We start from the raw sequence: 25,515 nt of genomic DNA on the forward strand, positions 1-25,515 counted from the left end.
TGCAATTTGCAATTTCGAAATAACACTGTGCAAAAAGCTGACTTCCACAAATTCTTAGTAATTTTCTAAACGCAATTCGTACTACTCGTGTCCCTCTCAGCACTCCGTATTTGTTTACATTCGCAGCCTGTTGGAAACTAGCCATTTACAGACAGTGTAGGAAACAATAAAACGCATTAAACGATATCTGAATCTCAATGTACATATAATAACTCGATTATCATACAGCAATATGCTATAGTTTATATATATATATATATATAGTTATAATAAATGATTTAAAGGGATGCCAGCCGTGCAGAGAGCGAACACGTGGGAGATATCAGACTCAGAGGAAGAGAGTGATTTAAATAAACCATCATCTTCATCATCAGGAGAGAAGAAGAAGAGGAGGAGGAGGACACGAGAGGAGGTGCAGGAGGAGCAGGAGAACAGAAGAGCTGCCAGAGAGAAACAGAGACAGGAGAAGAACAAGCTCAAAGAGGAGAAACTAGAAGAGCAGCAGAGGAGGAGAGAGGCAGCGGTGAGAGTGAGTCTGTTCAAACCGGAGAACTTCATCAAGAGTCTGACGCTCCAGATTCACGCAGGTCTGCTTCCCTCTCCACTCACTTCATCACACAAGCAGGAATTCATCTGGTTTTACTATTAGTTATACAATATTTACTATGTGTGTGTATTTATATATACAAGTAAACATACGTAAATTACACAAACATAACATAAACAAAAACTTTTATTTTGGATGCGATTAATCGTTTGACAGCACTACTTTATTTTAGCTTTATTAAATTGAACAGAAAGACAGAACTACTTTCCATCAGACACCAGCCACTGATCTGGTTACCAGATTTACTAGATGCCTGTACAATTCATAACACCTTTAATGAGTTCTAGATTTTATTATACTTTTTGATTAGATATTGATATCAGTGTGTTCTTTCTCCTGTCCCAGTTTTTTCTAAATTAAACTTAACCTAATCTCTCTTCTCTCCAGCGCTGCTGCGGGACGCTGGCTGTGATGTGTTACTCGGGACTCTGGATGGGTTACAGTGGAAGAACTGTATAGAGAATCAAGGTCTTCCCAACAGCATCAGCTGGACACGACCAGCCCTTCAGGTCATTATAACTCACACTGTTGCTTCTAATGTTACCTGCCCATTAGTGTTATATTATTATTGTAGTAATATAGGCAGAAGTTTACGTGCTCCTGAATGTCTCAGAAAGTGTTTGTTCTTCATGTGCAGACTGAAGATGAAGCTAAAAATGGAGTTATTGAAGAAGATCAGGTCCTGATGGTGATCTCCCATAATGAGTTTGAGGACATGGTGATGTCACATAAAACTGAGACCAATCAGCAGGTCAGTCATTAAACATATTGATATAATGTACTATTTAGTGTAATATTATTAATATTATAGAATTAAAATTAATTATACATTATTATATTTCAATTATAAATAATATTATACTAATATATTGTTTTTTATCACATGTATAATTATAATATATTATGAATTATACATGAAATGTATAATACAAACAGAAATTATGATAATTTTGTATTTTTTTACAATTAATATTAATTATAACATTTTTTATACATGTTAGTTACAATATATTATTTGTTAAATTTATAATAATATGAATATATATATATATACTTTTGTATTTTTATTATAATTTATTTTAAATAATTGATTATAATTGTAATTCTAGGCTCCCATTGGTGTTGTGTATGAGGAGGCGGAGTCTCTGTTGCAGCATCTTTATAAATACTTGACCGAAGCCTCAAGGAAATTTGTCACAGTTTTGGTGATCAGTCATCAGCAGCGGTACGCACATCTTCTCTCAAATCAGCTTAGTATTAAGTATCACAATAATGAGGCTATTGAATGGACTTCTGTACAGATCAGGATCTGGGGATGAAGATCATTTTGACTTTCACCTCAGTCAGCATCATCTGGACACAGAAGCGGTCAGATAAATCCATCCTCACACTTGACATTTTTCAGTAATGTAAGCTTGCAGTAAAATCATGTCTTGTTTCTGTGACGGCAGCTGCTGGTTCACCTCCAGCTCTACTGGAATGTGTCGGTGAACTTCCTGTTCGGCTGGCAGGAAGTGACCGATCATGTGGTTGCAGTTACCAAAGCTGTATCTAAGAGACCTTACAAGTGAGGTTTTTTTTTAATTATACAAAATTATCTATTCCCTAGCATATTATCTTTTGTACAAATTTAGGGTACACATTATTTATACTTCTTATTAATTGTTTTTAGAGGAATAGTTCACCCAAAAAAAAGGTACTCACACTCAGGCCATCCCAGATGAAGATTTGTTTCTTCATCAAATTTGGAGAAATGCAGCATTCAATCACTTGCTCAGCAATAGATGCTCTGCAGTGAATGGGTGCCGTCAGAATAAGAGTCCAAACAGCTGATAAAAACATCAGAATAGTTAACATCTTGTAAAGCCAAAAGCTCTGTGTTTGTAAGAAACAAATCCATCAAGACATTTTTAACTTCAAACTGCTTCTGACTAAAATATGGTCTATAATCCATAATAATCATCTCCTGTTGTCTCTCACAATAAAATACACCCACATATGTTTTGGCTTGTAAACGGGACTTGATCTGTGCAGATTTCTCTCTTGATTCAGGCGAGACGACTTTTACACTGGAAAAAGCAATATTATGGTCATTACACATTTTAGCCAGAAGCAATTGATTAACATTAAAACATTAAACGATGGATTTGTTTCTTACAAACAAGCAGCTTTTGGCTTCACAAGATGTTAACTGATGGACTGAAATAGTGTGGATTATTTCTGGATTATTGTGATGTTTTTATCAGCTGTTTGGACTCTCAATCTGACGGCACCCATTCACTGCAGAGGAGCCATTGATGAGCAAGTTACGTAATGCAAAATTTCTGATGATGAGAGAAACTCATCTACTTCTTTGATGGCTTGAGGGTGAGTAATTTGTAGCTGAATTTTTGGGTGAACTACTCCTTTAAGAAATCTAACCGCTGTCTAGTGTTATAGACCATGCATCCCGATATCCAGAAGACACTATTCTTGTGGAACGATAGCTCTGTGTGTTTTGTTCTCAGGGCGTTGTGTGGTGAGCCTGATCTGGGGTTCTGTATGGACGGCTCGTGGTCAGCAGGTGTGCGTGTGGACAGAGACGGCCGCGGTCTCACTCAGGTGTGGACACGTCAGATCCAGCAGCTGAACCGAGTCAGTCCAGCTCTGGCCAAAGCTGTGACGAGTGTCTATCCCTCTCCATCTCTCCTGCTGCAGGTGACGTGTGTTCAGACTCTCTCTGAACGCCTCTCTTTATATGATCTCACTCTCATCTGCTCCAACAGGCCTATGAGCAGCAGCCGTCTGACGAGGAGCGACGCAGACTATTGGCTGATCTCACTGTGGTGGGCGGAGCCAAAGAGAGGCGTGTTGGTCCTGAGCTCTCTGGCCGAATACATCGCCTTCTCACTTCCCAGAATCCTCATCTGATGCTGGATTAAGGCCAGATTTTTGGGAGAGAAAACTCATTTTGCACTTTATCGCCAGTATAGAAGACTAACCTTCTTCTATAAGCTTGTCCCTCAAATTATTGCATATATTGACTTCATAGATATGCCATCAATACTTGAAAATTAAACACTAATTAAACATTCTATAATGTTTGTATGGATTATTTAAAATTGACAGACTGAAAAAGTGAATTTATGATATGAATTGAAAATATTAGTCTATTAATTGGTGTTGGTGAATATTATGATTGGATTATCATGATTTTAATAGAAGATGAATTTCATTGATCGCTATTGATTTATTGATAAGATTATGCTTTTATTAAAAATTGCTTTGCATTTTATCAGTATATATGTTTGGTGAAAATTGAACAGGGTTATTATAATTAACTAAAACTATATAAAAAAAAATACTAATTGAAATAACATAAAATCTAAAAAATTTTTAACATTTTATAATTTTGTAATTTAAGTATTTTTTTTCAGCTAGATGCCAAGACAACAATTTCTCTTTTTCATTTAAAGCACTAAAATACCTAAAAGATATTGAAAAAAAAACACACAAAAAATGATTTAAACTTTGACTAAAATTTAAATAAAAACCAAATATAAAAATAAAATCCAATTCAACAAACAGTTTGGGATGAGTTATGCTCAGAAGTTTAATATTGGTGAAACACAAATTTAAAAAGAACAAATTATATATACATGCAAACATGCACTTATGTTTTTTTTTACCTCAAAACAATGTAATCAGTAAGAAAACATGAAAAAGAGTACAAAACCATTCATTCATATATAGCGAGGACTCAAATATGAATAATTACAGAATGGGGTTAAACTAATGAATAAATGTTAAGTGAATACACACACAGTCCTAACTGAAAACACACACTCTACGGTGTTTATCACATCAGACATGCAGTTAGCTGTCATAGCAGAGCTGTAGCTCTCTGATATTGAATCAGGATAAATAATGTAATGCTGTAATTAACAGTCTGATTGACAGGCTCAGATATGAACCTGCGCTGGTTTTTCATGAACTCGTCTCCCAAAGTCTGAATGAATGAACTCAAACAAAATGATGACTACAATATTTCAATGATACTGCTGCAAATAGTTTGGCATGTGGAAGATAAACCTTCTCAAAAAAGGGTCACCTGACTAGAAACATTGGCACTGGAAGTGAGCAAGTTTATGAGAAATTTCGATCTTTAACCCAATCCTGAATCCTGAATAATGAATGAACTATTTGGAAAAAAAGAAGTAGATTACTACGGACACTGATTCACTGGATTCATGATTCACAACAAGTCCAGTGAATGTATTTTCACAGCTTGGCAGGGGATGAGGATGATTGGTTTGAGTTGAACTGATGCCGTGTGTATTTAAGCAATAGTTCACCTAAGAATGACAATTTTGTCCAAACCCACATGACTTACTTTGTTCTGCAGGACTTCAAATGAGGTCATAAATAAAGACTCATACATAGGGCTGCACAATTTGGAGAAGAAATTTGAAAAATTTCTGATAAAAATTGTGACTGTGGTTTAAAATGCTCTTTTAAAAACTGTTTGTAGGCCGGCAAAATTTGCCTAAAAAATATGTGATTATATTTATGACTTGTAGTAATAGTAATAATTAATAATAATAACAATTGTTGTTGTTGTTGCTGATTAGTGATAAAATTATATTTTTAACAAAAATGTTTTGTGTAAAATTTGTATAATTCATATCATTATTTTAGAGTATAACTGCCAAATTACAATACTAATATATATGGCTTAATTTCTTCTAAATCTTCAAACATTATTTTTGGCAGAAAAACATCAAGGAGCCAATGAAGCCCTATTTTTGCAAACAACAGATATTTTCTAAGTGCTTCTCTTTACCAGTTTTCTTTTGTTGACATTTTTAATTAAATAGCAGTCTTTGCGATTGTAAAATCGCACAGAATCATATCACAATTTGGGTTAATCATGCAGTCTTACTTGAACAAGTGTGAGTAAACCATGAACTCTGCCCTTAAATGTGACCTTTGACCTGTGATTTACAAGTACACACTGTGTGTCTCATGTCCAGCGGCAGCGTTTCCTCTGATACATCTCTAGCTCTGCAGAGAAGCCATCCGAGCCGCTCTCAGAGGCGGAGTCAGGCCAAAAAGGGGCGTGGTCTGGTGGAGTGTAGGAGGAGCATAGAATGCAAGAACCGCTGTGTTCCGGTTTACACACAGAACTGGCATCATTTCCTTTACAGTCGTCACCGGAAACAGATTCTGGCGAGCCACAGCAAGAACAGGAAGCAGATCTGTGCTGATATTTAGGGTCAGGTATGGAATTATGATCAGGGCTGGGGGCGGAGCCACAGTAGAGGTCAGAAGCGGAGGAGGGATCAAGGTAACAGGCTACATCCATTACGGAGACGCCATCTTGATAATGCGCATCATCTGGACAGGAAGTAGAATCAAGAGGCTTATCTTTACTGTGGTAGGAACCGGGGTTATCAGAGAAGGAACTAGGAATAAAGACGCGTTCGTTGTCAGAAGGATTGTGGGAAGGAAAATGGCTTGTGTATTTCTCAACATCGCCGTCTTCTGTTTGTGTGGCCTTGTCTTCCCTGTTGAGTTTGCAGGATCGAGGGTCAGCACCGAGGGTCAGCACCCATCCCAGCTGGTTAGCCAGCAGCAGACGCAGACCCGGCGGCAGAGGCAGCTCACGCAGAGCGTCTGCGCAGTTGGGCAGCATTTTGCGCAGCTGTGTGCAGCACAGATACTGTAATGTTGTGGCCGCAGAATGTGAACGGATCAGCTTCATGCTGCTCTTGGCCGCAGTCGAACACACCATCGGATACAGACGCTTATTCTGCAAGTGAGTAGCTGCTATGCCTGACAGAACCACAGACAGAGGTGAAAAAGGAAGGATAAGAAAGATTGCAGTTTCAGTAGGAAGTACACTGATAGAGGAGAGAAGAGAGAGTCTTACCGATGCAGCGGCGGTTCTTATAGAAGCTCAGGGTGCCGTGCCAGCTGTCCAGATGGACCCCGATTATGGACCCTTGACCGAACCGGGATGAAAAGTTCACCTTTGACCCCTTATGGTGTAGGTGACCTGAACCACCATAAACATAGATGAAGAAAATCAGTTAAAAACGCATAAATATGTATAAACCTAAATAATGTTTTAAAATGTTTTTGAAAATCTCTTCTGCCCATCAAGGCTGCCTTTATTTGATTAAAAATACAGTATAAACACTAAAATTGTGAAATGTTATTACAATTTACAATAATTATTTTCAATTTTAATATATTGTAAAATATAATTTATTTCTGTGATGTGCAGCTGTATTTCCAGCATCATTACTCCAGTCTTCAGAGTCACATGATCTTCAGAAATCATTCTAATATTCAGTTAAAAAGTACAGAGTTTATTTGAATTAGATTCTTTTGCAACATTATAAATGACTTTATTGTCACTTTTGATCAATTTATTTCATCCTGGCTAAAGTATTGATTTCTTAAAAAATATATATATATCTAACTGTATCCAAACTATTGAATGGTAGTATTACATACAAATGGATAAATCAAAATGTAAGTTAAGACAGTTTTATTTAAGTCGAAACGTTACTTAAAAAGACAGGATTAAGCAGGCATGATTCAGTTTAGTCATTTTTAATGATTAAATCTGGTCAAAATAGTCCCTTATGGTAATAAATGAGTTTTACTTATGTGTTTTTTTTAATACACAGACATGTGTGGGTTATTTAATATATTTAAATGAATAATAGTGAATATAGAATGCAGGGGTCACATGACCTCTGACCTCACCTGTATAAGACAGACCCCAGCTGTCTGCATCCGTGCCCAGCAGACTGCAGAAACTATGTTTAAACTGATCCAGGTTCACTTCTGATGTCCCGACACCAACCATCTGGACCCACAAACACACAAAATACATATCTATATTGATCTGATCTTGATACATCATCAGTGATGTGGTTTAGTGTCTCTGCTCATCCAGTCACCGTATCTCTCACCATATCTGTGCCGTAGACGGGAGATGTCATCTTGATTTCCCAGAAGTGCTGTCCGTCGCTGAGAGGCTTGGCTCCTCTGATGGCGGCGGTTCCACAGCTGTACTCCGAGTGGAAGATCACCTTCTGGTTAAAGCAGCTCAGAGACACCGAGGATGATTTGCTCTCCTCGTCCCAAACCCAGTCACACCCTTAACACAATGACAAACACAAGCCACCATGAGTTCAGCTCTTCACTGTCAGAGAACACAGCAGCATTCATGGTTTTTATTAAAGGGCAGTATTTTCCTCTGTTCTGTTGCTGATTGTTTAGGAGTAGGACTTTTTTTACATAGTGGGTGCATTTTTCCCCCCGAAATGTTCAATTATTTATTTAACTGAAATAAATTCTCATTGTGAAAAATGATGACTGTTAAGTTAAAAAATATTTTTTTAATCATTCTGACTGTAATGTATTAAACTGTCTAATATTAATAGATGTTAGTGTTTTTCATATCTGCTTGGAAGTTATTTGGATGTGAATATAATCAGGGGTGCACATACTTTTTTCAGCCTGGTTCTCATAAGAGAACCTGGAGATTTGATTTGGTTCTCCCAATGCATATAGCGTTACCCATTAAATATAACTATAAAAAATGAATTAATAATAGTTATAATATTATTGCACTTTATTTACTTTTTTAAATAAAATAATAGTAAATAAACGAAATAATAATGTGTGATAAATTATTAAAAATAAAAGGCAGTCCTAGCATTAAATACAAATACAGTTATTTTATAGTTAACTTAAAAATAAAATGCTAATATTTACTACTACTTTCTTTGTTTGCCTCTTTAAGAAGAATTGCTTTATGTATTCCCCAATTTTAGGTCACTTTGGATAAAAGCGTCTAAAAATAAATAAATAAAAGCGTTTTCATCATATTCAAACTTAAATCAGCAGGCTTTTATTTTGGCGGGTTGCCGCAATTAAGTATACGAGCTTCCGGGTTTAGCGCCGCTGATTAAAGAACGTCAGTGGATGAATTTCTTTTACTGTCTATGGATGAATGTCACAGTGCTTTGTAAACGACATGGCATACCCTAGATTTATGATTTCAGGTTGAAAATTAAACTTATATATACAGTTTGTGTTCTAAAATGGTAATTGTGTATTAACAGCTGTCAGCACGCAAATGCGCTGTCAGAACATATTTATATAACAATTTTTTTATTTTGGTGGCGCATGCGGACCTGCTGACCACTTATATGCACCCCTGAATATAATGGCTTATTCTTATTCTAGTCTATGCATAGTTTCATATGTGCACATAGATTTTGACTGTGCTGGGTCAATCTGTGTTTTAACATTTTATTTTTATTTACACTACCGTCCAACAGTTTGCAGGGTCAGTAAGATTATTATTTTTAAGTAGTCTCTTCTGTTCACAAAGGCTGTGTTTTTTTTATACAGTGAAAATAGTTATATTGTGAAATATTTAACCATTTAATTTAATTTCTATTTGAATAACTTGTAAAATATAATGTATTCCTTTGATGAGCAGCTGTATTTTCAGCATCATTCCTCCAGTCTTCAGTGTCACATGATCTTCAGAAATCATTCTGATATGATGATTTGCTGCTCAAGAAACATTTATTTTAGGATTCTTTGAATAGAAACTTCATTTTTGAAAGAAATAGTATTCTATACTATACTGTCTTTACTGTCATTAATCAATTTTTGATCATTTTTTAATGCATCGTTGCTGAATGAAATAAAATCTCATTGACCCCAGACTTTTCAAAGGTTGTGTATGACATGACTCAAGTCAGCGCAGTGTGATTCTGTTGTCTTTAGTGTTAAATGCATGATTCAGTGTGATGAGTCTGACCCTGTTCTTCCTCTCCGCAGGTGCAGCTGAGGGTGTAGGGGTTGATCTGGGCATCTGAGCTGAGCTCTGTTTGAGCTGGACATTGGCAGAAGGACTCGCCCGTCACTGGCACCACGGGTGGCAGCTCGGCTGGCACACACACCGTCACCGGCTCGTACCTTGAAGAGCTGCCCTCCGACTGACCGCACAAACAAAACCAGTCACACACCACCTCTCAGAAATGTGCAGGTCACATTTTAAAATCAAAGGAAATATTTCACAAATTAAATGTTTGGTTACACTTTATTTTAAAGCCTGACGTGTGAGGAGCTGATTTAAAGCAGTGCTGCAACCGTTCATTTGAGACTCTGATTGGCCGGATGCCCAGGTAATGTAAAACTGGTGCTAGTTAGCTCAAAATAACCCGACAGAAATAAGCAGAGCTGGTGAGGACAGAAGTCATGCTCACCTGTGATCCCACAGATCCCTCGTCTGCGCCGAGGGGTGTGAGGGGCGTGGCTTCAGTCTCCGGGACATTCTCACTAACAACATACTTATTCCAAGACATTCCTGCAACACAAGAACAGAACGAGACCGTTAGTTCTTCCATCCGTCTGTCTGTCTGTCTGTCTATCTATCTATTTGTCTATTTATTAATCTATCCATCTTTTTTTCTTTCTATCGATCCATTTTTCTCTGTGCATCTGTCTTTCTTTCTTTCTCTCGGTCTGTCTCTGTCCATTTATTTATTAATCAATCTGTCTCTCTGTCTGTCTATTTATTTGTCTCTCTGTCTGTATCCCTCCATCCATCCATTCATCTACTTATCTATTCATCTGTCTGTCTATCTATCATCTATCTTTTTATCCATCTGTTTATTTGTCTATCTACCTCTGTCCATTTTTCTTTCTTTCTGTCTGTCTGTCTGTCTATCCATTTATCTATTTGTCTGTCAATCCATCTATCTGTCCATCCGTCTTTCTTTCTTTCTTTCTTTCTTTCTTTCTGTCTGTCTATCCATTGATTTATCTGTCTGTGTCTATCCATGTCTATTTGTCCATCTATCTATCTATCTATCTATCTATCTATCTATCTATCTATCTATCTATCTATCTATCTATCTATCTATCTATCAATCTCTGTCCATTTTTCTTTCTTTCTTTCTGTCTGTCTATCCATTTATTTATTTGTCTGTGTCAATCCATCCATCCATCTATCTGTCCATCCATCCTTCCTTCTTTCTGTCTGTCTGTCTGTCTATTCATTGATTTATCTATCGTTCTATCCATCCATCTATCATTCTATCCATCTATCCATCCATCTATCCATCTATCCATCTATCTATCCATCCATCTATCTATCTATCAGCTGATCTGTGGTTTTCTCCGCATCACTTCCTGTAGCTGCTGACTCACAGATGTCGGGTTTTGCCATGAGCTTGTTTTGCTCTGACAGACTGCCTCGGCTGACACTGTACCCTACTTCTGATCGCTCCATATGCCAGGGCTGGCAATCTGAGACTCTAGTCTTACATGCTTCATGTGACCGGCTCAGATCGCTCTGATGTTTACACCGTGAGAGCTTTCAGAACAGCCCAGGATGGTGAAGAAACTCTCAAAAGCATCACCAGAACTGGCTCTCATTGCACATGTGTACACAGAAACTGGCTTACTTCAATAAAGTGTTTTTCATATAAATCTGATTTCTTAATTATTTCTTACATTTCTTTACCCCTTGATATAAGTGTATAATTGGATTAAAAGACTTGATTGATTCTGTGTACGCAACACAGCCAGGTGTTCACTAATTGATGGATAATGTGTATCCAAAACGAGATTCCTGTCCTGGATACCTCCACCGCCCCGGAGCTGACCAACTGGCCCATCTGTACTTCTGTGCTTCTGGGAAATGCAATGGTGCAATAAGTTTGCATTACACTGGCATGAGCACATTTCTCATGCAAACAACATATTGACAACAAACATGATTGCGTAAAAGTAATGTGATAGGAGTAACACTACATACACTACAAGACTTTAGCTTGAAATGTGTGTGTTTTTTTGTTTGTTCTTTTGGAAGTACAAATCCTTCATGTAATTATTTAATATAAGCTAATTAAGCAGAATGCATACTAATTATACAATAATTAGTCAAATACTTAAAATATACACCATGTCACATGGTGCTTGACAACTCATCTATGCTGAATTGTTGTTGCAATTTTCATATCAACAATTAAAGCTGCTGCACATTAATTTAAATATGAATCACATTTAAATACACAGAAAACAAATTTCCTAAACCTCTGACATGAATCAAAATAATACCAATACTAGCTGTACTAAATATAATAAACTTATCTTACTAATATATACTAATACTGAATATTGTCATTAAATAATAATAAAATATGATTATAACATCTCAACTGTTGTTATTATTATTATCACTAATTACATTCATTTAGAGCTTTTCTTGACACTCAAAGCAAAATCAAGTCAACCAACAACAGGTATTATAGAGGTATTATAATAAATCACTATTATTGCTATAACGATAGGATTATTATATGAATAAATTAATAGAAACAACATTTTAGACTGCTATCTGCTGTTAACATCGAGTCCTTTCACAAAAACAGACTTTCAAAAAATCTATAACTATTTCTTTACTAAAATGATGACATAATTAACATATGAACTCCCATACCTTATAACGCTTTCGTCGAGTTTATTCGCTCTGCTTCAAACACGTGTTTCCATCAGGAGCTGTTGTAAGTGATATAGCTGGTGCGTGTTAGTTTGGTGACCTACATCTACAAGCACAACACAACACCGGCGGCCAGTCAGTCATACTACGGAAAAGGCGGAGTTCATGAATATTAATTAGGTCATGCCGCCGTTGCCTGATAACAGGAGCTCTGGGAGCGTCTAGTGACTGACCTAATTAATATTCATGAACTGAAGATTCATTGGCTAGCGCCCACTTCAATCGTTTCCTTCAGCCAATCGGGTAGCCTATTGCGCGAACGTCTTGTTAAGTAGTTAATATTCATGATATGAAGCCTTCGCCTTACTAGTGCTCGTAATTTAGCAGACGGAACAGGTCGATCTGTCTATCATCCTCATTAAAGGCCGCTTTAAGGATCAGCAAGCATCAGTGACGTGTTAAACTTAAACCCTGCAAAACATACAAATAAACGTGTGTAAGGTATTAAGAGATTTTTTTTTTTTTCACAGATGCTCAAACAGTGCCTGACATTATCAGGAAAATATACTTATATAGAGCGGTTGATATAAAAATATTAACAATATTATAAACAATATTATTAAAAAGTATTACAAAATTAATTATTAATCAAGTGTGAATATTTCAGCTCGACTGGGAACTTCATATAGCTACTTGAAGGATGTTAACAGGGGCGGGACTAAGTCGATAATGACCAATAGGAACGTCTTATCCGCACTCATGTTATTCATTAACAAATCTTTATGGTTATGTAAACCCAAAGCTATTATCTGTTGAACATGTTGTTAATTTTCTTATATTGAATGCAAAATTATTTTATTCATAAACAAAAATGGCTTAAAGGGATAGTTCACCAAAAAAAAAATCTAAATTATGTCATTAATAAATCACCCTCATTTGGTTCCAAACCAGGGGCAGAGTTAGGGGTGGGCTAAGGGGGCTGGAGCCCCGAATGTTTTCAGTAAAGCCCCGAATGTTTTTATTACCACCATGCCATCAATGAGTTTTCATGCCCAATAAAGTAATTTATATTAGAATTTAAATAAATAAATAAATATCACTCAACAGTGTCTGTAAATTTACCCAAGTTAAGCGTTGTCATTCACACCCGACGAAAACCTGACTGACATGTAAACTGGCAAACCATCGATGAGCCTCTGTACGATCCAGCCAATGAAATGAGATCTTTTTGAGGCAGGCGGTTTGTTGGCATGTATTATTTTACTAGATCAATTTATTTGAAAATTAAAATGGATATTGCAAAATTCATCAAGATACAACAGCTTCAGGTATCTGTAACTTTTAATCTTATTTCTTTTTCGGTTTTAAATTGTGTCTGATTTAACGTTACATTTTGAACATCTAACAGTTAACGGTTGCGCATCTTGTGCAACTCCCAAACTGACTCAAATGATTCGCGATCCCCAATTGACTCAAATGATTCGCGATCCCGCTACGAACTCCCAAGCTGATTCAAATGATTCGCGATCCCCAAAATGACTCAAATGATTCGCGATCCCGCTCCAACTCCTAAACTTGAGTCAGATGACTCAAATGATTTGCGATCCCTCTACGAACTCCCGAACTGCTTCAAATGATTCGCGATCCCTGAACTGACTCAAATGATTCGCGATCCCGCTACGAACTCCCGAACTGACTCAAATGATTCGCGATCCCCAAATTGACTCAAATGATTCGCGATCCCGCTACGAACTCCCGAACTGATTCAAATGATTTGCGGTCCCCAAATTGACTCAAATGATTAGCGATCCCGCTCCAAACTCCCGAACTGACTCAAATGATTCGCGATCCCGCTACGAACTCCCGAACTGACTCAAATGATTCGCGAACCCGCTACAAACTACCGAACTGACTCAAATAATTCGTGAACCCGCTATGAACTCCCGAACTGACTCAAATGATTTACGATCCCCTCACTTTTAAGGCCACTGTTTTTGCTTCATGGTGCATCATAATCATTCTATTAATGACATTTACAGAAATATTGTTTTACATTGGCAACAGAATTTTTATATTTAACTAAAACGGAACCTATATTTCCATTACTTTAAATCAATATGAAATTAAATAATTAAACTTGAGGTACTAAAATAACAAAAATGAAATAAAAAATGGATAAAATCTGCACACACACACACACACATATATACATTATATATATATTTATATATATATATATATATATATATATATATATATATATATATATATATATAAATTACTAAAAATGAAAGAAAAAAAACAAAAGTAATGATTTCAGATTAAGTGAAGTCTAAATAAAAACTGATAAAATCTGTATAGACATACATTTAAAAAAAGAATAAAATAACAAAAAAATTAAATAAATAATAATAAAGGAATAAATAAAAGAAATTAAAATGGAATGTATAAAAATAAAAACAGAATCAAAATATTAATACTAAAAACTATAACAGTATATAAATGATCCAGCCAATGAAATTAGATCTTTTTGAGGCAGGCGGTTTGTTGGCGTGTAGTATTTTACTAGATCAATTTATTTTATAATTAAAATGGATATTGCAAAATTCATCTTCTTCTTCTTCAAAAAAGGAAGTAAACCCCCCCCAGCCAAAACACTTGAACGCCAAGATACAACAGCTTCAGGTATCTGTAACTTTTAATCTTAGTATTATATTTCTTTTTCGGTTTTAAATTGTGTCTGATTTAACATTACATTTTGAACATCTAACAGTTAATGGTTGCGCAGCACAGTCTTTAGGACACACACACTCACACACACACACACACACACACACACACACACACACACACACACACACACACACACACACACACACCACTCCGAACTCCGAACTGATTCAAATGATTTGCGATCCCCAAACTGACTCAAATGATTCGCAAACCCGCTACGAACTCCCGAACTGCTTCAAATGATTCACGATCCTCAAACTGACTCAAATGATTCGCGATCCCGCTCCAACTCCCAAACTGGAGTCAGATGACTCAAATGATTCGCGATTCCGCTACGAACTCCCGAACTGCTTCAAATGATTTTCGATCCCCAAACTGACTCAAGTGATTCGCGATCCCGCTACGAACTCCCGAACTGACTCAAATGATTCGCGATCCCGCTACGAACTCACGAACTGACTCAAATGATTCGCGATCCCCAAATTGACTCAAATGATTTGCGATCCCGCTACGAACTCCCGAACTGATTCAAATGATTCGCGATCCCGCTACGAACTCCCGAACTGACTCAAATGATTCGCGATCCCCAAATTGATTCAAATGATTCGCGATCCCGCTCCAAACTCCCGAACTGACTCAAATGATTCGCGATCCCGCTACGAACTCCCGAACTGACTCAAATGATTCGCGATCCCCAAATTGATTCAAATGATTCGCGAACCCGCTACGAACTCCCGAACTGACTCAAATGATTCGCGAACCCGCTAAGAACTCCCGAACTGATTCAAATGATTTGATGAAACATCATCAAAGTAGTCCATGTGACATCAGAGGGTCAGTTATAATATTTTGAATCATCGAAAATACATTTTGGTCCAATAAATAGCAAAAATTACGACTTTATTCATCATTGTCTTCTCTTCTGTGTCTGTTGCAAGAGAGTTCAAAACAAAGCAGTTTGTCATATCCAGTTCGCAAACGAATCATTCGATGTAACCGGATCTTTTTGAACCAGTTCACCAAATCGAACTGAATCGTTGCATGGTTCGCGTCTCCAATACGCATTAATCCACAAAATATTTAAGATATTAACTATTTTAATGTGGCTGACACTCCCTCTGAGTTACAACAAACCAATATCCTGGAGTAATTCATTTACTCAAACAGTACACTGACTAAACTGCTGTGAAGAGAGAACTGAAGATGAACAGAGCCAGCCAATGACTCGTTCACCTTATAACTTATAAATATTGAGAAAAGTATGGAAAAACATGTTTCAGGTCACTCAAACCATTTATGGAAATGAAGGCACCCTTAAATGGTTACTAATGTGGTTTGATGGTCATCTAGTGGAAAAGCTTGGTACTACGCCCAAACAAAATTGTGCTTTTTATATTCTACTCAGTTCTGTTATATTGTGCTCTATTATTTTATTCAGCTGTATTCTATTATACTTGTTTTACTTGATTCTATTCTGCTCTATTCTGTTCTATTGCACTGTTATAGTACAGTCTTTAATTCCATGCTACTGTTCTTTTTCATTCTGCTCTATATAATTCTATTACACTGTGCTCCTTTCTATTGTATTTTTTATATTATGTTTTATTCAATTACATAAATTAAATTATGATCTATTCCATTATATTGTGCTTTTTTCTATTATATTGTACTCTGTTCTTTTATACTCAGTTTTACTTGATTATATTTCTGCTTTATTTTATTCATATTTATTATATTCTATTGTGCTATGTTCCATTACAGTATGTTCTGCTCTATATTATATTTAATATTATGTTCAGTTCTACGCTGCTCTATTCTATTGTGCTCTATTCTCTATTCTTATATTTTATTCTTTTATATTGTGGTGTAATCTATTCTATTCAATTGTGCTCTATTCTGTTATATTCTGGACTACGCTATTCTATTGTGCACTGTGTTTTTAGGAGCGCTGATCGACCCACACTTCTTCTTGTGTTGTTCCACCGTTCTCCACATGATGCTGCACAGCATCTTATTTTGTGATTTATTTTGGTGAGTTTTGAACACAGGCTAGATGTCCAGAAGTCTGAGGTCACGCTGAAGATCAACCTGAAAAAGCGACATTAAAACAAACATATTGTGTTAAATTAATAAGAAATACTAAAGTTTCTGCTCTGTTTCGAAGTAAATTTCAATTGAAAATAATTTACTAATATTTAATAAAAATAAAAATGTTGGAATAAAAGATTAATTATAATATATTAAATTAATACTTCTTAGATAAGTTATAGAAAAAGACCAGTTATAGAAATTTTTAAACACAATATGCTAATATAGTCACTAAATCCAAAAATAAACACAGTGAGTTGTATTCACACACTTGAAAGTTTGAAAATAAAACTTTCAACTGATCAAAACGACATTTTAATTTATTTTATGAAATGCATAACAAAAAAAGCATTACCAAAATATGGAAATAACTTTTTTTTTTTCTGAGATAAAAGGGACAAATATCTCCAATGGACTTTAAGACCTTTTAATCCCTTAATTTCTACAAGGGCAAATCAAAACTTTAAAGGGCAGAAACCCTGCAAAATAAACGAATTTAAATGGGATTAATTTTACTCCCATCTTCTGGTAATAAAAACAAGTAGTTTTGTGATAATAACTTGTGGAAATATCTAAAAGGTTAAAAACAACTGCATTGGAATGAGGTTAATAAATCAGTGTGGTGCAATAATCAGATTTTGTGTGTGTGTAAATGATGTTTATCGAACAGACTGAGAAATTCAAATAATTTCCTAAATAATTTTTTAATTAAATAGTAAACTAAATTCACAAAAAAAAAATGGAAAGCTTTAAGGACGTTGAAATAATTTAGCTGTAAATCTATCAGTGCTGTTGGTGAATTATCAAGGTTGTGACTGAAGGCAAACACACACACACACACACACGTTTGTTTTTGTGAAAAGTGGGGACATCCCATAGGTGTAATGGTTTTTATACTGTAGAAACTGTATATTCTATGGCCCTGCACCTAACCCTAACCCTCACAGGAAACTTTGTGCATTTTTACTTTCTCAAAAAAACTCATTCTGTATGATTTATAAGCGTTTTGAAAAATGGGGACATGGGTTATGTCCTCATAAGTCACCCTCTCCTTGTAATACCTGTGTCATACCCATGTCATTATACAGAGTTGTGTCCTGATATGTCACAAAAACAAGAGCACACACGAGCTGTCAGATGATGAATAAACACAGGGAACACAGGCATGTGGAAATTACACTTGCGAGACCCATCGAGGGGCACAAGCACACCTTTAATACAACCAAACATCAGATATACACAGAAACAACCAGAAATACACACATCGAGCTGAAATACTCCCAGACGACTGCACCCCGGACGATACAGCTCTGTTCTTATATATAGATCTGGATTTATATATATATATTTATTTATGTTTATATAAATATCAATTCAAAGGATCTAAGAACCTTCAAGTACATTTTCATGAACAATATTCATAATAAATAAAACCAGTGGAAAACAAAAAAGGACGTTTTAACAAAATCTACTCCATTCCACAGACAGACTCGTCAGTGCGTTTTTCCACTTCACAAACACTTCTTTGACACCAATGTGGAAATGTATAAAACTCCCAAATCACGTGACGGGAAGAGACGTGTGTTTCCCTCTCTAACATGAAGGGAGTGAAAGAGAGCGCGTGATTGGCTAACAGATGGATAGGCAGGAGTGGAAACAAACAGAGAATGAGATCTATTACAGCATTATTATTAGGATTATATTATTATTATTCTTTTTTCTTCACAGACACAGGACGAAATCACTTTATACCGCATTTACAAGAAATAAAAACCATCAAACTGGGACGACTGTACACTTTCAGAGATAAACCCAAACGCAGAGCCTGTTATAATGTGTAGGAATATTTCCCCACCTCTCAATTCTTCTAATTTCATTTTAGTTTAAGGTACCTTGATTTATTTTTTCCCCCCTTCCCACTTTTTTTGTTTGTTTCACGTGCCCCGTCTTGTGGTCCGGCAGCGCTGCATGCTGACTGCCAGTTTATTTGGTTGAGAGAATCAGGGCTACGATGAGGCCGTAGAGACCCAGAACTTCAGCGAAGATCAGGATGAGGATCATGCCCACGAAGAGGCGCGGCTGCTGGGCGGTGCCACGGACGCCCGCATCTCCCACGATGCCGATGGCAAACCCAGCCGCTAGCCCACTCAGACCCACACTCAGACCTGCGCCCAGATGCAAGAAACTCCTGCCACACACACACACACACACAGTGAAATTTGTCTCCAGTAAATCAGTGCTTAATTAAAATGCATTTATATTATTTATATTAAATAAATTAAAATTAAATAATTGCATAAATGTGTTGGAAAAAAAACTATATGACCAATCTTTTCCACAATATCATAAAACTTTGGTATTGACATGAGATAAATCTGTTATTTTAGTACAATTAAGAACGTATAATAGTAATTAATCATTATGAATTGGTTTCTCTTGTCCATTTTTATTTAAAATAAAACAATTTTGTTTTATGTTTATCTAATATTAATTAACTTTGTAACCTTATATATATATAGTAATTAAAACAATGTTTTTTCAGAGTCAGAGATCTGTTGAACTCACTTGTACAGAGTGATCTTGTCTGAGATGCTGTTGGCGATGAGGACGGCCACCACCAGTCCGTATATAGCGATGATTCCCGCCATAACCACAGGAATGATGGACTTCATGATCAGCTCCGGACGCATCACAGACATGGCAGCGATCCCCGTGCCGCTCTTCGCTGTGCCATACGCCGCGCCCAACGCTGCAGACACAAAACCCCCTTACTCTTCATGCACGCTTTTCATTATTACTGCAACAAAACTGCATCAGAAATATTAATAATCATATGATTATTTGGTGTATTTGATGTAACAGGATATGTTTACATACTTTAATGTTAAAAAACAAATTTTTTTTTAAATACTGTACATTATTGTAGGTCCTCTAAGCCCCGCCTTTCTCAAACGCATCTTGTTCTACAAAGCCCCTCCTTCCGACAAGTGCAGTCTGCTCTGATTGGCCAACTGACCCAGTGCATTCTGATTGGCCGAACACTGCAAGCACTCTTCAGAAATGTAATGACCCTTCCCATAATCACGAACTTCATCTTTCAGAATTACTGTACTTAAGGTCGTCCATAAAATACATTGCTGTTCTGTTGTAAGTAATCTTAAAGATTCCTAAATACATCTACTATCTGCTTTTTATTTCTCCTAGATACACAGCATCTTCCTGACATGACTGCTTCAACACTTGAACCCACGCCTTCTTTCTTTGCGTGAACATTTGGGCGGCATTACACAAATATTTCCACATAGTGATGTAGACATGTGGAGGCGTGTTTACACAAGGTGTTTTAGGGGGGCGTGGCAGAGTCTTAACTTTGATAAAGAATATCTCTATCTATTTGAGACTTTAGTCTTTAAAACTTTACAGATCTTCTTCATGCACCAAGAGCTTCTTACACTCCAAAGAGAAAGGAACAATTGAAATTGCATCATATAGAACCCCTAAATAATATACAGTTATTTGACTTTCCAATTAAAGTGCACTAAAACAGAGAGTAAACAGTTATGGCTACACTCTCAGCCCAGCTCTGAAAGGATGAAAAATGCATTAACAATATCATACAGATTTCAATAAAAAAAAGTTATCTGTTGTACATCGGAGGATGCATAAGATTGCATGATTTCTCAACACTGCCTGACTCTGCAGAAACAGAATGATTCACATCTTCTGTGATGTTTCTGCTGTGAAACCAAAAGGGCAACAACATGAGTAAGAGTTTTACACTTCTGAACACAGACTGCCTGTGAAAAACTAAACCTCAGAGCACTGCTAATGGATTGCTAGAGCATTACGATCACATTCTGCAAGGCTGGGGGTCAGCTGCTTCACCTATTTTACTGTCCACAACAATGAAAACCATAAATCTGTCAACTTAGAAGATTAATAACAGAACCATTTTTAACTAAAGTTTAACAGTTGTTTCCAAAAACTTAATGAGCAATAGTAAAACTGAATACTGTATTATCAAAAAGCAATAATATGTAAACAACAATAATAATACAAAAATAATAATACAATAGAATAATTATTTTACTAACGAGCAAGCTACTCAAAATAATATCTATACTGACAAAATAAATCTTTAATAATTTAAGCAAACAGATCTTACAGATTTTATTAATTGTATTTTTTATGTCTACATATTATTTTTATTGTTTCTTAATTTTTTTTACTATTTTTTTATAGTTCATATTTGTATAATATTTCATATCTGACAATATATTTTCATAATTTTTTTTTTTCAAGTAAGTATATTTTATATTTTTTTTATTTACTTGTTCAAACCATGCAATTAAACCAAGTAGGACAGGCTTTTTTCTTCTTCTAAATGAATCCTCAGTATTTTGCATGTGGCTGCAAACCGTTAAGAGTTAATTTTAGGACTAGTGAACTAGAGTAAGTGTTAATTCTGCTCACGCTTACAGCTTGTTCATCCAGGAATCTTAGTCTAATATTAGCTTCAAGGATTAAAGGGTAAACCCTGCTGCATTAACCACGATTACAACTACTACTGCAGCACAGAATCACACAAACTAGCCAATAACAGAGTGTGTGTGTGTGTGTGTGTGTGTGCGCCATGACAGATGGGCTCATGCGATGAAGAGCAGAATCAATCCTTCAGTGTGCAGATGGCCACTGTCCAAACACAAACACACACACACTATTTAAGACCAACTGTACCTGCACTGAGAACAACACACACAACATCATCAGGAAAAGCAATATGATAAAGGAGTCTGATTTACTGCTTTCACAGCTGATGATCAGTTCAAAAACACTGAACAAAATCTCTGTTGTCTTGTTTTTGCAATGAAAGTGCATTTTGTTTTGATGTTGATGCATCATTCATTTCATTCCATGACAGCAGCAGCTATAGCTTAGTTTCATGACAAACTCAGCTTAAGTGGTATAAATAATAATCATAATAGAAAACCATCAAAACAATACAAATAAATTGATACATTAATTTAAAATCAATAAATTGTATTACAAATGTTACATAATAAAAATATTTCTTGCAACAGTATACAAATATCAGTTTTATATTTGACAGAAAATCTAAACTTTTCCAGGGAGACGTTTTTTTTATACATGTAAAAAACAACAATAATAACAATTCTGAATAAAACCTATGCCTAATATAGGAGATTCATTTTAAATATGCTTTACTGTTGATGGACAAGTCTTGTGTGGCCATTTAATTCAGCATTGTTAGCTCATGTCTATTTTTAAAACAAAATCAATAAGTAGACCTTTCATTTCTAACAGGGTCTGATGAAATCAGGTAAAACCATATGATCTGGCATTCAGATATAGGCTATAATAGATTATTTTTGCCATTGAAAAGTTTTGGATAATCCTGAAGAACCAGAACTGACCCTCTATTAATATGGACATTTCAAATGAAGGAAAAGTCTGGAATGAAGATGACTATCTTTTATGCAAAACATGCAACACTTATTCAAAAAATTCAATGCAATGACCAAAAATGGATAGGATGACTTTAAATACATAACTAAGAAGGTTTAACCATCCAACTGTCTTAACAGCTAAAAGCTTCCAATTTTTTTTTAAACATACTACTAAACTAATCAATTTAACTAATAAACTAGTGCACAATTGTGATATACTATTGTAATAACCCCTTAATTTTTTCATGTTTTTGCCAATAAATGACATGATGACAGATTATATAAATAAACTTATAATTATAGCCTTCTTATATTTTCAATATCTGGTGCAGACAGGCCTTATGCATCTCACATCTAAAGCAGCAGATTCCCTCAAATATATAAATAATAAATCAACTTCAGCTGTTTCTTCTCTGCATCTGGCTTTCATGTTCAGTGATAAACTCAGTCTGGAGGCAGACTAAAGAAAGCCGTCATTACTGACTAACAAAGACACGGATGCTGCTGTTTGGAGCCGTTCTCATTAAGATAACTGTTCAATCACAAACACACACGCAACATAACCTGCATTTGCTGACCTCACTTAATAGAATAATACACTCTATCTAGCCAGAACTGTACACATTTGAAACAAACACAGACCAGCTGCTGCTGTATTAGTCTGTTTGCATTACTGATACTGACAATAACAGAGATAACGTTACAGATAACTCTGACCAAACAGTGCTGAAGTGTGGTCTAACAGTCCAGTGGAGAATAAACAGCCTTGTGCTGGATACACACACACACACACACACACACACAGATGCATTTGATGTCGTGACGTCCCTCACTGTAATTATGCACAATATGCAACACTTATTCAAAACACCCAATGCAATGAAAAAAAATGGATAGGATGACTTTAAACACATAACTAAGAAGGTGCATGCAACTTAACATCTTAACAGCTAAAAGCACAGCCGATTGTATAAGAAAAAAATTTAAACATACTACTAAACCAGTCAATTTAACTAATAAACTAGTGCACTGTCATTACTCATTCCCACATACACTTCAGCTTGTCTCAGCATAGCACTATTTCTGGAAAATTAGTGGGAAATTAAGGTCTGATTACAGAAAAACAACCAGAGATCCAAATTTGAGATTTACTTTCTATTTCAGGAAAGTATTTCATTTTATAAAGCATCCTGCTCATCACAATCCCAATAAAGCTGTTAATGACTTAAATCTAATCTTAATAACAATATGCATTAGAACAGCTTTCAGTTTGAGGTTAATTTAACAAACAAACAAAAAATACCCTTAGGGCAAGTTATTTTTCATTGGCTCAAGTTAAAATATATAGATGTGAATCATTAACCAATTTGTTTTTAATTGGATGAATTAAACTTTTTTTCCCCAGTGCTCCAATAAATCAGTATATAACACATTAATATAATGCATAACTACAGGCTCCACCTTAAATTCAATAGTTCAACCAATCAAACATGAGTGATGATCAATACCTGTGAAATAAATCTAGTTTAACCTTGTAAATAATCCCTTGACCTGCAAAAAAACAACAGCTATAATCTCTAAATCTACCCAAAGCAGGGAATGCATTGACTCTCACAGCTGGTTAAATCACATAAAGCTAAATTTGCTGACATGTGACAAATATATGAAAATATTTCATATTTTAAAATCAATATATGTGCACTGCAATAGTGTCAATAATTAATAATAAAAAAGCAATTTTGCAACTGGCACATATATGGATTATGATCATACAATAACCATTAATTATGAGAAAGCAGATGTTAACTAATATGAAATGTGTAGTAATTATGGTCCCTTAAGCACGTATTTATTAACATTTTTAACAATATTTCATACGACATCAGGAATAATAGAACCAGCCCTGACAGGATTGGATTATAATGATGCAGACATCTTTTTTGACCTCACATCTGAAGGTGATGATGATTAATAAAAATTATAAAAAAAGGTGTTAAATAAATACGTTAAGTGTAACGGTTAAGTTAATGTGTTCTCATAATGACAATAACGAATAACATCATTTTGAATGACATTTCCTCAGATATCAAGAATACTGTAACAACAGAGGGAGATTTTTATTACAATCAAGATGAAATAATTATGTGTAATCATATATAAATAAATGTTTAATAGATATGTTAAACAAATTTTGAAATAATATTTACCGCTGAAGACCATCGCCGCTGAGGCGCCCATCACTGCGAAGAACGACGAGTATTCAGGGCTTCCTGACGACATTATTGCTCTAATTTCACCTCAAACTTCAAAACCACCGAGCGGATGCTGCTGGAGAGGGGAGAACCGTTCAAATTAACGGGAACCGGGTTCTAGGGATGAACGGTTGGGTGTGAAACAATGGTTTTAAACTCAATCAAATGATGTAAACTGCTCTTAACGGATCCTGTAGGATGAATCTGCGGTACAAAATGGCTGTATAACGTCACCTGACAAACCGCGAGGAAAATCCCATCCGACTCCCGAAGGGGGAGAACATCGTGGAAATATGGGAATACGCGAAGATACTTCTTCAAATAGACGCAGAGAATCCATTTAAATTAAAACGAGTTATAAAACCATTAAACAGAGAGCATTTGGGTGCAATGGAGACAGGGATTTAAAGGTTTTGTGAGTGTGTGGTCTCCCCTATTAGGAGAGATAATAGTGCGCTCCGCTGCGGGCTTTCCCTTTAATACTGAGGATGTTTAAATCCATGCTTTTAGAATCTGGGTGTGAACAATATTATACTCTTAATAATATTTTATATATTTGTATATTTTATTTAAATAATTTAATACTGACAGGGAAAATCCTTGCAAACCTAGCCTCGCTGAAAAATATAGTACATATATTTGCAATCTAATGTAATCAGATGCAATCTAATGTAAAGCAGCATGTTTTAAAATCCCTCTATTAAGGTTTTTTTTTTAAAGATCAGTAGGTTTTATGCGTTATGTAACTTGTAAAGCATTAATTTGCAATCTGTCTGCAAAAACATTTAATATTCACATTGCGGGCGACACATTTCAAGATATTTTTAATTATTCAGAAATATAATT

The 25,515-nt window shown here is 35.6% G+C and overlaps 3 protein-coding genes across 4 annotated transcripts; 1 reads left to right on the plus strand and 2 right to left on the minus strand.

Annotated features, from left to right (window-relative positions):
- Positions 1 to 91: 91 nt before the first annotated feature.
- Positions 92 to 3,683, plus strand: eme2 (essential meiotic structure-specific endonuclease subunit 2). 2 transcript variants are annotated; one of them, XM_026200607.1, is made up of 8 exons: positions 92 to 587; positions 995 to 1,116; positions 1,245 to 1,358; positions 1,717 to 1,826; positions 1,909 to 1,975; positions 2,059 to 2,174; positions 3,115 to 3,304; positions 3,373 to 3,683. In XM_026200607.1, the coding sequence occupies exons 1-8, from the start codon at positions 287 to 289 to the stop codon at positions 3,526 to 3,528; spliced, it is 1,176 nt and encodes a 391-aa protein (XP_026056392.1). In that variant the 5' UTR covers positions 92 to 286; the 3' UTR covers positions 3,529 to 3,683. The 2 variants fall into 2 exon arrangements, with proteins under 2 accessions (XP_026056392.1, XP_026056391.1); XM_026200606.1 differs by having other exon boundaries at positions 93 to 587; positions 1,717 to 1,832.
- Positions 3,684 to 4,174: 491 nt separating this feature from the next.
- On the minus strand, positions 4,175 to 12,265 carry spsb3b (splA/ryanodine receptor domain and SOCS box containing 3b). Its single transcript, XM_026200599.1, has 7 exons — positions 12,129 to 12,265; positions 9,889 to 9,989; positions 9,441 to 9,618; positions 7,573 to 7,760; positions 7,364 to 7,466; positions 6,519 to 6,644; positions 4,175 to 6,421 (listed from the first exon to the last, which is right to left on the minus strand). The coding sequence occupies exons 2-7, from the start codon at positions 9,985 to 9,987 to the stop codon at positions 5,610 to 5,612; spliced, it is 1,506 nt and encodes a 501-aa protein (XP_026056384.1). The 5' UTR covers positions 9,988 to 9,989; positions 12,129 to 12,265; the 3' UTR covers positions 4,175 to 5,609.
- Positions 12,266 to 18,115: 5,850 nt separating this feature from the next.
- On the minus strand, positions 18,116 to 24,903 carry LOC113042016 (V-type proton ATPase 16 kDa proteolipid subunit). The gene is made up of 3 exons (XM_026200622.1): positions 24,625 to 24,903; positions 19,515 to 19,698; positions 18,116 to 19,137 (listed from the first exon to the last, which is right to left on the minus strand). The coding sequence occupies exons 1-3, from the start codon at positions 24,695 to 24,697 to the stop codon at positions 18,933 to 18,935; spliced, it is 462 nt and encodes a 153-aa protein (XP_026056407.1). The 5' UTR covers positions 24,698 to 24,903; the 3' UTR covers positions 18,116 to 18,932.
- Between the last annotated feature and the right edge of the window lie 612 nt (positions 24,904 to 25,515).

This window comes from Carassius auratus, chromosome 24 (genome assembly GCF_003368295.1).
Source record: "Carassius auratus strain Wakin chromosome 24, ASM336829v1, whole genome shotgun sequence".
NCBI classification, from domain to species: Eukaryota; Metazoa; Chordata; class Actinopteri; order Cypriniformes; family Cyprinidae; genus Carassius; species Carassius auratus.